This window comes from Rhagoletis pomonella, unplaced genomic scaffold (genome assembly GCF_013731165.1).
Source record: "Rhagoletis pomonella isolate Grant_MI unplaced genomic scaffold, Rhpom_1.0 Rhpom_scaffold_00001, whole genome shotgun sequence".
In the NCBI taxonomy this organism is placed as follows: domain Eukaryota; kingdom Metazoa; phylum Arthropoda; class Insecta; order Diptera; family Tephritidae; genus Rhagoletis; species Rhagoletis pomonella.
Window position 1 is genome coordinate 18935535 of NW_023458555.1, and position 15124 is coordinate 18950658.

General features: G+C 34.6%; 2 protein-coding genes across 3 annotated transcripts in view; one reads left to right on the forward strand and one right to left on the reverse strand.

Annotated features, from left to right (window-relative positions):
• Nucleotides 1-15124, reverse strand: part of LOC118738477 (Hermansky-Pudlak syndrome 5 protein homolog) — a 73382-nt gene that overhangs the window by 55876 nt on the left and 2382 nt on the right. The window lies entirely within an intron of this gene.
• LOC118740433 (TBC1 domain family member whacked-like) lies at nucleotides 7672-13659 on the forward strand. Of its 2 annotated transcripts, XM_036471987.1 has the most exons (5): nucleotides 7672-7787; nucleotides 7943-8135; nucleotides 11605-11817; nucleotides 11892-12256; nucleotides 12780-13659. In XM_036471987.1, the coding sequence occupies exons 3-5, from the start codon at nucleotides 11611-11613 to the stop codon at nucleotides 13399-13401; spliced, it is 1194 nt and encodes a 397-aa protein (XP_036327880.1). In that variant the 5' UTR covers nucleotides 7672-7787; nucleotides 7943-8135; nucleotides 11605-11610; the 3' UTR covers nucleotides 13402-13659. The 2 variants fall into 2 exon arrangements, with proteins under 2 accessions (XP_036327880.1, XP_036327872.1); XM_036471979.1 differs by having other exon boundaries at nucleotides 7672-8135.

Consider the following 15124-nt stretch of genomic DNA (forward strand, 5'->3'; position numbering starts at 1 on the left):
ACGTACACTTCAATGCACTGCAATGAGGTAGACTTTTATAAAAAAAATTAAATCTTATATATATGTATATAAATGTGAATATATAAATGTAAATGTCTGTTTGTTTATTACCTTATAACTTTTGAACCACGACACGGAATCGCACGAAACTTTGGACACTTATTTGTTTTTACCCCGGCAAGGTTATAGGTATGGTTTTATTTGCAAATATGGCGTAAATTTTTGCGTAGGCGTGGCACCTCCCTTAGGCTTTAATCAGCTATAACTTCGAAACCACAAGTCACATGAACTTGAAATTTGGTATGCATAACATAGGCGTGGAGGTTTTATCATCATCATATCATAACTTCGGAACCACAAGTCACATTACCGCTGCAATTCTCTCTGATATGCCTTTCAAATTTAAGAGACTTCAGTTGCCCGTTTTCTTAACTTTTGCAATGACAATAAACATGAACTCCCTAAAATAAAACCCAACACTTTATGGAAATTAAAATGTATGATAAGATGTATGATACAGTTATTATTCGTAAGAAATTTGATAGTTAAAATTGAGTTATTACAATACAACATTGGTATTTCTACTATGTATTATACAATTTATGGGAGATATTTTAATGTAAATAAAAACACCTGCTGTGCTAAAACAATATGCCATAACATCGAAGCTATATTACTGTCCTACCATATTCTGCTACCACGGCTATAGTAAAATCTTTACATAAAGTATTTTTCGTATTAAATAAACCAAAGAAATATAGACAATCCATAAAATCCATTTGTTTACTTAAGTGCTTGAAGTGAAACTTCTTTAGCGGCGGTTGGTTGGTTGGGAGTAAATTGGCAAATTCAACGGAAATTGCACACGGAAATGGTGCAACGGAAATGGTGCATCGGAATTTGCACAACGGAAATGTTTGGAGCTGAAACAAGTGCTTCTTCAGTGTATGCACATGGTATTAATTTAACAAAAACTTGCTAATAAGTGGTTAAAGAATAACACTTAGAAAAAGACCAATACAAGAATGAAAGTGAAGGTGAGTACGTATATAGATAAAGAAAAGGATAAAGGCAAAGGTAAAAATAAAAACAAAAACAAAGATGCGTAAAGATAAAGACAAAAATGAAGAACAAGGTAAATTTAAACACATTACTTATATAAGGGCAAAGGTGAAGGGAAATATGTAGATGAACAAAATGATAAACCTAAAAGTAAAAACAAAGATAAATATAAAGAAATAGATGAGGATGAGGATGCCGTTAAAAGTAAAGATGAAGATAGAAGAAGAAAGATTAAAAAAAATTATATTATAGAGAAAAGGATGTAGATAAACACAGAGACTCAATCTGGGAACTATTTTGGGATTTTAGAGATTCTCGGGATTCTCGGGACTTATCGATATAATAATCGATGTTTTTATCGATTTTGTTATCGAAATTTTTATCGATATTGTAATCGATTTTGCTATCGATATTTTCCGAACATATCGATATAATAATCGATTTTGCTATCGATATTTTTATCAATTTTGTGATTGAGTTTTTAATCGATATTGTTATAGATTTTGTTATCGATTGTTTATCGATTTTGTTATCCATTATTTATCGATTTGGTTATCAATTATTTATCCATATTGTTATCGATTTTGTTATCGATTGTGTCATCAATTATTTATAGATTTTGTTATCGATGTTATTATCAGATTCTGTATCGATATTTTTATCGATTTTGCTATCGAGTTTGATATCAGTTGTTTATCGATTTTGTCATCGACTTTGTTATCGATTATTTATCGATTTTCTTTTCGATTATTTATCGATTTTGTTATCGATTATGTTTTCGTTATTTTTATCGATTTTCTAATCGATGTTTCTACCAATAGTATTATCAAATTTGCTGTCGAAATTTTTATTGAATTTGTCATCGATTTTATTATCGATATTTTTTATGTTTTCTATCAATATTTTGTTGGATGTTACTATCGATTTTGCTATCGATAGAGTATAAAGATAAAAATGAAGATAAAGGAAAACAAAATAACATAAATGTTATTATAATGAACAGCGGTAGAGGTAGGGATCTAGATAGAAAAAAGGGGAAAAATATAACCTTAAGCAAAAGCAGATGTATATATGTACATATGTATGTATATTGATTATGAGACAAAATATATATGTAACGTAAGTTATACTTCTCCAGTGTGGCCCAGGCGCACTTACTTTTTTTTTTGTATTGAGCTTTATTCGACATAACTTAAGTTACTTTATCTGATCTGATCTTGCTAAAGTATTAACTATTAAATGCGTATAAATTTAATTACTGTCTTTGGTTTTGTTACTAATGAAATAATTTTCTCTTTAAATTAAAATGTAGGTTTCAAACCCATTTATTTATTATTTATTAGTTATATGATAGGGGAGCCTCTCAAACAGTATTGATCAAAATGTATTCAACAAAGTGTGATTGAATTTGACATTGCTCTCAGAAGAACCATCCTATAAAGTCAAATTGAAACAAATTTTTATGCATTTTGGATCGCTTGTTTATATTTTTTGGCATAATAGTACCTTAAAAGAGTGCTTACTTGAGTTGTCAATCACACCTTGTTTAGAACACCTCTGTGTTGATGCAATTTTTTCATGAAAAATAATGAATATCTAAGTCCCGAGTCTAATCCCGGGATCACGGGATTGTAATAACTAGAGCGCGAAAATTTCGGGACCGAAAAACTCAAAAAAAATTAACATCCCTAGTACATACATTACGTCGTTTAAAGTACAAAGCCGCGTATCGTCTATGTGTGCGTGTCGGTCCACCAGTTAATCCGCGATTTTCGTGGACTGAAATTAACGAGGTAAACTCGAACTCTTTTCCCCCTTTTATTAGGGATGTCAGTGGCAAAAATACATCGATGTTATTCCTCGCATCGATGCATCAAACTTACATGGATATTTGTCGACGCATCGGGGGGCGTACATCGATGCATCGATACGCATAGAGTTTTCCTCCACTATGGAAATAAAACATTAAAAACCTTTTCGGTATGTACTAGTTTTATAGCTCTTACAATTTTAGTATAGCAAAGCGCAAGTCAGCCAAAGAAAAAATATTAAAAATTATAGCAATTGAAACTTGCACTTTATTATACTAACATTTTATGAGCTATAAAACTGCATCTTCCTCTCTATGAACTTCCGATAAAGCGATGTTCGGCCATTCGATGTACTCGAGAGGTCAGTTTACAGAAAACATCTATTTCTACATCGAGTAGAAAATTTTCGATGCTTCGAAACAAAACATCGATATTTTCGATGCATAGATGTTTTTTCGGCATCCCTACCTTTTATCCAAACAAAACCGATTTTAGGCGGACTAAGCAGTCCAGTGTGCGGAGGCCCAGTTGGTTTTTCTTTCGAGAAAAAGTTCAGAACTAAAACGATGAAACTGCCTTAGTACTGCGGGTCCAACGTACCTGATTTTGTAGCACCCACTAGATTTACAATAGCAACTTAAAAAAAAAAAATTAACATGATAAAAAAGTAGTAGAGTACATGAAAATAGCAAAGTTAAGGAGTTATACAACTGAAAAGCATCAGATATTGATTATGAGAACACGATAAAATCGTATTCGGTTTCATTGGACCCGATAGACAAAGGGGTTAATGGAAATAATTTCTTTTTGGTTTTATCAAGGCGAATTTATACAAGGTGGTGTTGATGGCGAATTTAGATTTTCGCCGAGGTACGTTTTAATATCAAAATCAAGGCGAATTTATATAAGGTGGTGTTTGGTGGTGTTACTAGTTCAGCTGATTTTGTGTATGTGTTTCGCCGCACGGCTGATATCAAATTGAAAAATTTTGTTTGAATTTCTACACACACTCTTACAGATTTTGACAGTTTATGCCGCCAAAGCAAAAACAAAATACATGTAAATTTTTGTTTTTGTACTCCTGCTATCACCTTATATTAATTCGCCTTGGTCAAAATGATGTGTTTGGGTGAAATGAATTCGCCTTGTTTACAACAAACACATCATTTCGACATTCAGTAGTACCGCGGCGAAAATTTAATTCGCCATCAACACCACCTTGTATAAATCCGCTTTGGGTTTTATAGTCCGATTTTGCATTTTTTAAACTTTAAATATGCCGAAAAAACGAAAATCTAATTTGTCTAAAATATCTAAACACGCGAGAGCTATGAAGATAATTAGAAGTAAAGAGACTTCCACTCAAGCAAAGCTGAGAAGGATTGAGCAAGCTAGACGTCAAGCAATTGTTAGGGTGGCCGAAACGTTGGAGCAGGCAGATAGTCGACGCCACCAACATGCCAATTACATGGCGTCCCGACGAGCTGCAGAGACGTCGGATCAATTGCAGGTAAGGCGCGAGCAACAAGTTCAGCGGCAGGCCAATCTGAGAGCTTCTGAAACGCCAGAGCAGGCTGATAGGCGACGACAACAAAATGCCCATTATATGGCGTCCCGACGAGCTGCAGAGACGCCGGAACAATTGCAGGAACGGCGCGAGCAACCAGTTCGACGGAAGACTAGTTTGAGAACACAATACCGGAGCAAGCGGATAGTCGACAACAACAAAACGCTCATAATATGGCGCCCCAGCGCGGCGCTGAAGCGCCGAAATACTCGCAGGCACGACACGAGTAATAAGTTCAGAGGCAGACTAGCTTAAAAGCTACCGAAAAACCGGAGCAGGCGGGACAAGAAAAGGATTTCCCGTTTTATCATTCCGGGCTCTTTTCAGATAGTTCAATACTACGGGATATTATGGGCCATGGCAAAATAACGTAAACAGTTTTTAATACGAATATGATAAGTTTTAGTTTTAATATAAGTTTTTAACACCCAGTTGTTAGCGTACTTTTTTGTTGTAAACTTTTTAATGCTGGACAGATAAGCTGAATAATTCAGTTTGCAAATATAATTATCTATTATTGAAGTACTATTGATTTTGATAACGGTAATTAAAATTATAAACGAATGCCAACTTAAATGGATAATACTGATAAACTAAAGGCTATTATAACTGCAATCCACAGAAAATGTTACCCTTATTTAATAAAGAAAAAGTGGGGGTAATGTTGCACATGAATATATTTCTTTACTCTTTTCTAAACCAAGTGAACTCTAGTCAACTAAAGACGAATAAGAGTTTACAAGAGAGTGTAGCAGCTGCCATAAACGACACATGTACGTTCAGCGAACCATAACTTCTGAGCCAGGTAAACACTAAAGGTAACCGGACTTCTGTTGGAATGACCCTGCTTTATCCACGGTCAGTTCAGGCTTTAAATAAAACGTAAGTTATGTTTCAATTAACTACCAGCCATGGCTACCAGCAGTTATACAAAATTGTGATAGCTTTGCACTTTTCGAGATACGCAGTCTATTAGATAGTGATATAATAAAATAAAATAAGAAAATTTCTAAAGCGGTCGTTCTTCGGCAGGTAATAGGAAGTGTATTTCTGCCATGGAAAACAGTATAGGTACAGAGAATTTATCGCAATGTATGCAAAGTTTTTTTTCTAATTTCTTTGAGCTATTATTTTTTTAATACCCATAAAAATAAACACTGCATAAGCAAATATGAGAGAGTAGGTTTATAGTTTATCTTCCACAGGTTTTAGTCCGGTTCCCCATATTCATCAGTCTCCTGTTTTATTTGGTTTGGTTCCGCGTGCTATTCACTTTATTAGTGAGTCTTTCCTCGCTTTCATTTTCTGATCGAGAATTGGTAAACCGATAGTAGGTTGCTGTGTTTTTGTTTCTTTCGCTCGTGTCTTCGTGCATTGTTGAATATAATGCAATTGCATCAGAATTTTTGCCTATCTCGGCTTCTTCTTTATAGATTTCCATAATTATATCTGAAGCTTTTAATTCCATTTTCTCCTCGAAACGTCTTTGTTTAAGCGATAGCGCAAGCCGGAGATCATTTATAAGCTGGATTCTACGGATTTCTACTTTACTTTTATTGGGGATGTTGGCTTGTCATATTTTATATAGCCTGCTATACATAATCTTCGTTATTACTTAGCTTTTTGCAATAGTTATTACCTAGATAATAATACAGATAGAGATTTCAAATATCTTTCAGAATTATAGAATAAAAGCTAATTTATACCTTTTTCTCGAGCTCACACTCAACTATGTGCGTACGCAAAGCATTCGCACGTGAACGAAAAGTTTTGACAGATGTGTGTGAGCGTCCATAAGAACACAAATGGAATTCTTTGCCTTTGCCTCACGCTCACGCTCATATTGAACTGTATAGCAGGCTTATTGCACACTGGTGCGTCTGTACATAGCGGTTAGTATGTTCTACCTCGAGCTTTGTTTGAGTATATGTAGCTGAACACTTCTTGACGTCCGGTGTGGTTTGCACACCTTTGTGAGCTTGCTGTTCTTTTACTTTTGATCCTAACTCTTTGGATCCTTTTTCTTTGCTATCTTAGGTCCTGTATTTTCGTTTATCTTCATTGCCATGTCGCTTTAATTCCTGTTTGTCATTACCTTCCTTCATTGACGCTGAGCGTGTTAGTCGTTTTGTTACGATTTCAGCTTCTCCACCATCATTTTCGAAAACCATGAAACTTTATTTCCCTTCTGGTTCACTCCCATCTGCTGCATTGTACACCACATATTCAGAGGCGTACATAAGCGGTGCGTCAACTTCCTCTTCACCATATTCCTGTTCAACAGGAAGTGTATCAGGTATTAGCTGACGCAGTGTACTGCAGCAATTCTCACATTTCAACTTGACCGTGTAGCAACGCTCAATCTCGCGAATTCATGATAAGCAAACTTTTATGGCAGCTAGTCTTGCCGTCTTGGGAGGGGCGAATCGACCCTATTAAGCTGGCATTTCAGGGTACTATTTTATGTATATATAAGGGAAATTTGAAAATTAAAGGGGGCTCGAGTACCCCCCGGATCCTACCTGGCTACGCCCATGTTTTCCAGTAAAACAATAGGTTTGTATAGTAACTTCTCCAGTTAAAAATTGCAGCGAGAGCGTAAAAGCAGAATAGAGCGTAAATTGAAAAGAAAAGAAAACTAGCAGGAAAAGTTATTGAACACAAAATTAGAAAAAACTTGCAAGTGAATAGTTGTTGCGCCGTTTTGACATTCTGCTGTAAACATTTTACTATTTATAAATCAGTTGCAAACTCTTTGCTTTACACACAAGCACTTTCACAGTCCAGTAGCTCGTTTCTGTAACAATTCTCTGCTAAGGCGAATGGAGATATGAATTCGCCGCCTTGTTTTCTACTGCTAATGAGTAGTAGAGAATGACGTATATTCTCTATCAGTAGAGAAAAAATCGGTAGAGAAGAATTACAGAAACGAGCTACAGTACATCATTAATATTTTGATTTTCACTCATTTTACTTTTAACCCATTAACCAATTCAACACAATCACAAAACGTATTTGGACAAAAGAGAAAACACGCTCCTGATGTTCTCACTCGTTACAATTATAACGTGTTGTCTCTTATAGATTTACGTTCTTTGTCACGATATCTGTGTTTTCCTGAGGTGACAGGGCCTTAAGGGCCCAGGGCTGCAAATAGTTCGTACCGCAACCCATGTAACTTCTTAGCAACCCTGTGTCCATTGTCAATTTTGTCATTGCCACAAAGCAAAATGAAAGAAAAAAAGTTAGAAGGAGTGAAAATTCGTCGAGTTTACGCAAATACTACAATTAATTAAAAGTGCACAAATATAGGCTTCTAAGGGCGTGCAGTTTTTTATTGAAGAAAAGTAGAAAGAATTGCTCATATAACCTGGACACAGGCAATTTGGAAAACAAGTGTCGATTAATGTTCTAATAAGAAAAACAAGTTCCGCAAGTCCCTCTGTGAATGTGAATATACGCTACTTGTTTCCAATAAGTTTTTGCTTTCGTCTTTTTGTAGGGCTTAAAAGAAATTCCAATAAGCGCAATGAGAAAGTGATGCAGTGTAATATTGGAAATAGATTCGCATTAATTATGCAAAAGTATCGCCTATAGAAAATCAATAAAATCTGATTGCAACGAACAGAAAATAACGTTTTTGGAAGTACCATAAAGTAAGGAGTGCTCCTCCAGACGGCAGTGACACAGCGTAGGTAAGTATGTAGGTGGTGTTTTTATCATGGGTGGCTCTATGCTCATACATATGTATGTAATATGTATATATATGTGCACATATTGTTCTGCGGGACTGCTATGATGTTGGTGGGGGTGCCCATGGCGCTTCGTTAGCCAACAGAAAATGTAAATAAATAAAATTAGCTGCACTCGATCATTGGAGCAATTCGAATTCTCTGCTAACTGGTGTAAATGTGGACAAATGCATACATACATACTTAAATATATATGTACCTATGTACATATTTCTTCGAATAAGCTTTACTTAAAAAATTTAAATTGGTTAATGATCACTACCAAGTAGCTAGTCTCAGGAGTTAAAAGCCCTTCCGAAAGGCCTTCCACTCTACATTCCTTTCTTTTTTGTATGTACAAATTGATAGACTTCTTCTTTCGCTACCCGTAGAAGGACTTTCATTGGACGTACCGAGCGTACTTCAGAAGGCCTTTTGGGGCAGTTCTTTGAAAGTTGCTTCTTTCAATTTCTTTCAAAATCGATAATCGACTAACAGGCGTTTATCTACTATAAGTCGACACTCGCAATAGGGGTTTACACCCCTTTTAGAAGGCAAGCAAGGAAGCACTTTTTTCAGCGCTTCTTGGGTAGACCTCTTCGAATGGCTTCACTTAAGGAGGCCTACCTAAAATATCTTCCGAGTAGTAGACTAGTAGACGTTTACACTGGCCCAGCCACGCTGTTGCCACTGCCGTTTTTGTCATTGAAATAAGTATATAGCTAGTTTACAAAATAAAATTGTATTTTTGAAAGGGTTATATTGTATAAAATTTGAAGCCGCTGGTACCTACTAAGGCTAGTCGTTAAGCTAGATTTGCCGGCTCAGGGATTATGGACTCGCCGCCATTTCGAGAGCAAGGAAGGTTACGATTTTTTTGTCACTCACGGGAACAGTAATTCTAGGATATCAAGACTATGCTCCGACGTTAGTATTCAATCGCGGTAGCCGAATCCTGTGTAGATTTTATTCCATCACATATAATTTTTTTACACAGGATTAAAGTTTAATACTTTTGTTGAACAATATAATTTGTTTTTCATTACACTTCCGCCTTGATTCGCTGAATATTTACGTTTTTGGTGAACCTTAGTAAAATTGGTTGGTTATATTTATAAACATTTACGGTAATTTTTCCTACAGTAATCCGAAAAGGCGATTTTACAACCCACAAAACTAAAAATATTTAAATTTAAAATTAATTTAAGAACGAATAAAATAAAAGTATAATATCAGAGTGCGAATGCCTAATACTACTTAGAAGGCTAGATAAGATTATGGGACGATTCTTTATAAAGTCGAGGATTGGGGGACACCTATGAAATAAATACATAAATAAAAAACTAAAATTGTAAGATTTAAATGATATCGGCAGCCGGATTCTAACAATTATGCCAAAAACGCTCCTATTCCCAGAGCTCTAAACGAGTTTACTCGCTCTTAAAATTGTCTGCTATTAATTTATATTTTATTTTTTGCCAAATAGTCTATATGAAATGTTTATTTTCTAGATAAATAAATAAACATTCAGTTACATACATACATACCCCTCGGGTGATTACACATTGTACCTGTTACTTTTCCATGTTGTATAGTTTTAGGCCCAACTGCTTTTCATTTAGAGATTTTTGGCGACCAAAATTAGGCGTATCGAAAAGAATAACATTGTTTTACGGCCCTACTCCCACGCCAATAAGAAGGCTCATCGCATTTGCATATCCTGTGTGTTGCTTTCGATTGATTGCTACATTAGCAAATATTTATCCATAAAGTATGCAACGTCTGGTATTTTAAGTGAGTTTGTTCTTTTTTCATGGGTCAAAAATTTATTTGGAAATTTTTAAGATAATTCTATTTTTTTTTTAACAGAAAGCCATCCTTCATAGCTAGAGGTAGTACTCTGAAGGATTAATAGTAACATTAATGCTACTACCAGGTAGTAGTAGGGCGGAAGCAATACCACCACAGAAATTGGTTTATTTTTATATTCCCTTCGATAGGGGCGTGATTGAGAACCCCCAAACATCCAACCAACGAAGAACTTTCCGTATTTTTATTGTTATAGCAAAGTGTTCATATATGTTTGTATGTATGTGCATGCGGTTTGTGCCAACTCCGACTCTATAATCGCCTATAAAACTATTCGCTCTAAGCTAGTCTAGTTAAAATTCCCCTGCAGTCACAACAAAATGGTCCCTAGTTGGAATAGTTTTGTCTGCCTTGCCAGTCAGATGAATTGCAGAAGAGAATCGTAACTTTATTTTCATAATTATGTGGATGTATATATATACATATACATATGTACATACATACATATGCATACATATTTATGTTATGCATATGTATATATTTATGTTTGTATGTATGAACATTCATAATTAAAGTATACTTAAGCACCACTCGCTTGATTAATATATCCGTTGTGACCGTAAATAAATACTATTCATTCGATAAAAAATGTAAACAATTTTTTTAGAATTGGAATTTAAAAAATGATTTAAAATTATTTCTTTAACGTATTTTTATTTCTCTGGCCTTCCGACTTTCGCAATACATATTGCGCCAACTTCGACGTTACATCAATGCCAAAATAAAAAGTTATTAATATTCAACGCGGCCATGCTTTAAAAACAATTAAAGCAACCACAAGTTTCCTTTTATGTCTCTAAAATGACATTCAAATAAGGAGGAGGCACTTGTCTTGTCGGAACTAATGCACTTTGCAATTACTACATATGTACATACAGACATATGAATATGTATGTATGTATGTACATTTACAAATTCGAAAACTCAGTGTGTATTTGCATTCGAATTTTACCGCCCAATTTGATAAGCGTCAGCATTTTATTAAAAATAACTATCTTACGAGTTTGCATTAAAAGGACAATAGTTTTTTTTTTTGTTGTGAGGGGAAGGCATCGACATTTAAACAATTTACTGGTAAAATAATTGAAAAGAATATACAAATTTTACATAATTCTCACGTCCTATAATAACCGTTCCGCACTCTCTCTTTCTCCCTCTATGTTCGCTTATTTTGCGTCTTGCGTAAATAAATGTATCGCTGCAACATCAGCAGTGGGAGGTACATAGGCTCCACAATCATAGATTTACATTTTCATGTATCTATGCAAATCAACATACAGACATATTGATATGTGTACATAATTGAATCAAATTTTGAATGGCTGTTTTGATTTATTTCTATACTTGAACTTATTTGCGTGCATGTTGCACGTCTGCTATAATTAACCGAGGCTTCTGCAATGGTACATACATATAAACATGGAAATTCTCGGTAGCATTCCTTGGTTGTTTTTTTTTTTTAATTTTGAATGCATTTCATAACATATTCAGTTAATGAATTTTTGTAATTAAATTCTCTTATACCTAAGTACATATTAATTTAAAATTGTTACATTATTTTCAGCTTGTAATGGCCACATCACCACGCTCCGTCGACACTATATCACTTTGTTCCACCGTTTCCAGTTGCCCAGATCGCAATGGCTTTTACGGTGGTTTTCAGCGCACAGAAAAGCCTAAAGAACCACTCTCCAAGGCGCAAATTATTGCGCGAGAAAAGAAATGGTTATATATGATTGATAATTGGTCGCTTTATATGTCCAAAAACTACAAAAAGGTATTTAAAACTATTTACATACTAATACATGCACATGTTCGTACATCTTTTTTAATGTGGAATTATTTTTATAGATTCGTGATCGCTGTCGCAAAGGCATACCAAAATCGGTGCGTCCACGTGCTTGGTTTTATTTATCTGGCGCTTATTTGCTAAAAAAGAAAAATCCCACTGTCTATAAAGAATTGCTCGAACAGCCCGGTAATCCACATGTCATCGAAGAAATCAAAAAGGATAAACATCGTCAATTTCCTTTTCATGAAATGTTTCTGGACGAGGATAAAGTGGGCCAAATCGAATTGTTTAATGTATTAAAAGCGTATTCAATCTATAATCCGAAAGTGGGCTTTTGTCAGGCGCAAGCGCCGATAGCTGCTTTCCTGCTTATGCACCTGCCGGCCGAAGATGCATTTTGGGTATTCGTTAGCGTTTGTGATGTGTAAGTTGAGTTTTTCTTTATATGAAAACAAACAAAATCAAATTTATGTAAAAGACTAGGAGATTTCTTTATATTTGATACGCGAGAAACTAAGAATGGATTTTAAAATGTCTAATTAGTTGAGAAATTGTTTCTGTTTTGACTGCATGAAACGCACTAAAAATAAAAAGGGTTACAAATTAAAATTTGGTCATAGAAGTAGGCAAAACAAACTGCAAATTTTTATATTTCTATGCAACTTATCTCAATATTTTCTTTTAAAAATCAATTAAACTAAAGCAAACCATATTTTTTATAAATTTAAAATATTCTTAAAAATTGTGATTTTCTTAACATTTTTTTGTTGTTTGGAAAAGGTACTGGCCTTTGTTGTCGTAGCATTTATTTCCTCCAATTAGCAACATTTCACAGAGTTGTAGGAACTATTTCATGCTATCACAGCAATAAAAGCAAGCGACTATGTATTTTTGTTCTCAAACCATAAAAAATACAATCTTTTTAAAACTGCACTTCATCCCTACAGCTACCTAGAGGATTATTTCATAACTGGTCTTGAGGTGCTGCAAAACGATGCTGGCATACTGGAAGGGCTCCTCAAGAAAACCTGTCCGCCCGCTTATCGTCACCTGCAAAAACACAAAGTCGAACCCTTACTGTACATGACCGATTGGTTTCTATGCGCGATGACACGTACACTACCTTGGGAAACATTGTTACGCGTCTGGGATTGCTTTCTAGCCGAAGGCATACGTGTAATTTTCAAAGTAGCACTAGTGATAATTGGTGCTTCGCTGAATCAACATAAGGTTCGTAAACAATGTACTGGTCTTTGCGAAACATTAGAGGTGCTACGCTCACCACCAGAGCATGTGCTCGAGGAGGAGTTCATTATCAATAATATACAAAGGCTAAATTTGCGCGTGGAAGACTTTCAAATCGAACATACACGGCAAAAAGCGCGAAGAGCCAAACAGAAAGCTATGCAAGAAGCAGCAGCAGCGGCGGCGGCGACATCCACTGCGATGACGACGACGACAGCGGCATCCACTTCGCACGGCAGTGCTGTTAGCAGCAGTAGCAGCAATGGTGCAAGTACTGGAGGTGGCGGCGGAGGCGGAGGCGCTAGCAATGGTTATAGGCTGTAATGTTAGCACAAAGCGCTTAAAGGCAGCGGCGAGAGTGCAAAATTAATTGTCGAAAAAGGAATAAAGCCCGTAGCCGAGTTGAGGAAAGCCTAAATTTTGGTATCACTTGAGTTTTCCGTCCTTAACTCGGTTGTGGTAATATTTTAACACTTTGTATTGATAGAAATTTTTCTAGGGTGCTAAGCATTCACTCAAAGTTGTTTTTTTTAATGGTAATAGTATTTAAGCAGCGAACACGAATATAAACAAAAAAAAAAAGATATATAGAAATAAAATATAATTTCAAGCAAAAGCAATCAAACGACTAACCGAGAAGTTTTAAAGTAAACGCACAGTATCGAGGAATTGCAAATTGCAAGAGGAGACTAATAAATACATACATACATACATTACATACATACATACATAGACAGACATTCATAAATAAAGACTTACATACACTATACACAAATGCATTATAAAAAATTTATATTTTTTCTTTCTTACTTTCAAAACTTTTATCTTCACAGAAAATGCACAAAATATTTTAAGGTATACAGTGGCGGTCAATACAATAGCAGAAAAACTGAAAATGATGCTGTTGGCAACTTACCTTTATTGGTAATAATTTTCATTTAAAATATGGGTCGATCTATATTAGATACCACATAAATAAATGTTTCGAAGCTTGTACAAAGTTCACAAAAACTAATTAAACTTAAAAAAATTTCACTAAAATATCGATGTTTCCTAATTAGATTTCGTGCAAAGATTTCGAGTATGCAGTTTTATAGCCTATTTTATTTTAGTGTACAAGTTTCAACTTCTTCCATATAACGCATGAACAAAACTTACTTTTATATGGAAGAAAAAGCGCAACACCCTCCACAAAAAAATTCTAAAAAAAATTAACCGTAATTGCATATTCGAAATCTCTTTTTGGAAAATCTAATTAATTATTAGTTTTTGTGATCTTTGCGCAACTTTCGAAACTTTTATTTATGTGGTATCTGATATATGTATGTAGATTGACCCATATTTTAAATAAATTATTAACAATAAATAAATATATATACGTTGCCAACAGCATCATTTTGAATTTTGCTGCTATTACTTTGACCGCCACTGTATACGTATGTTGTTCTTTTTATTTGTGTAACTGATAGTCATTTAGGAAAATTTAACAAACATCAACACTTATGAATATAAATCACGGCGTATCGAAAAAGAAGAGGCCTAAAAAAGTTGACATCAAAGAGTACATATCAGTAAAGGAACATGAGAAAAAGCAACTAGTTGAAGAGGTCACTTGAGTTAAGTGCTGCTCATTTCACAAGTTCATTAGAAATAATTTCAAATACAAAGTAGAAAATGCTTTAAAATAGTTTCATCAGAATTTAAGTCGAGTTCTTCGCTAGCTCGCGAGCAATAATTATTCAAAATATGCAGATAAATACTTGATGCTTTTGATAATGTTTACATTTATATTTAATTATTATATATGCGGTACTAAATTTTTTTAGGTGCAGAGATGAGTTCCGAATTGGAAACAATGGTTTTGGTCATTCCGGAAGAATTATTTGATTTATGAATATTTTTTAACTTTATTGTATTCACATATTATCGAGAATTGTGTACATTTAGTTACTAATTCAATGTTCTAGTTTACATATGTATATATGTATGTATGCACGTCGGTGGACTTTTGACAAAATAATATTTTAAAATTCTTCATTTTAGATGG

Bases quoted from the DNA above. Each gene is read 5' to 3' on its own strand.
- LOC118740433 (XM_036471979.1), top strand. From the start codon at position 11,611: ATGGCCACATCACCACGCTCCGTCGACACTATATCACTTTGTTCCACC. The intron at 11,818-11,891 runs GTATTTAAAACT...TTATTTTTATAG, and splicing joins TGTCCAAAAACTACAAAAAG to ATTCGTGATCGCTGTCGCAA. The intron at 12,257-12,779 runs GTAAGTTGAGTT...TCATCCCTACAG, and splicing joins TTCGTTAGCGTTTGTGATGT to CTACCTAGAGGATTATTTCA.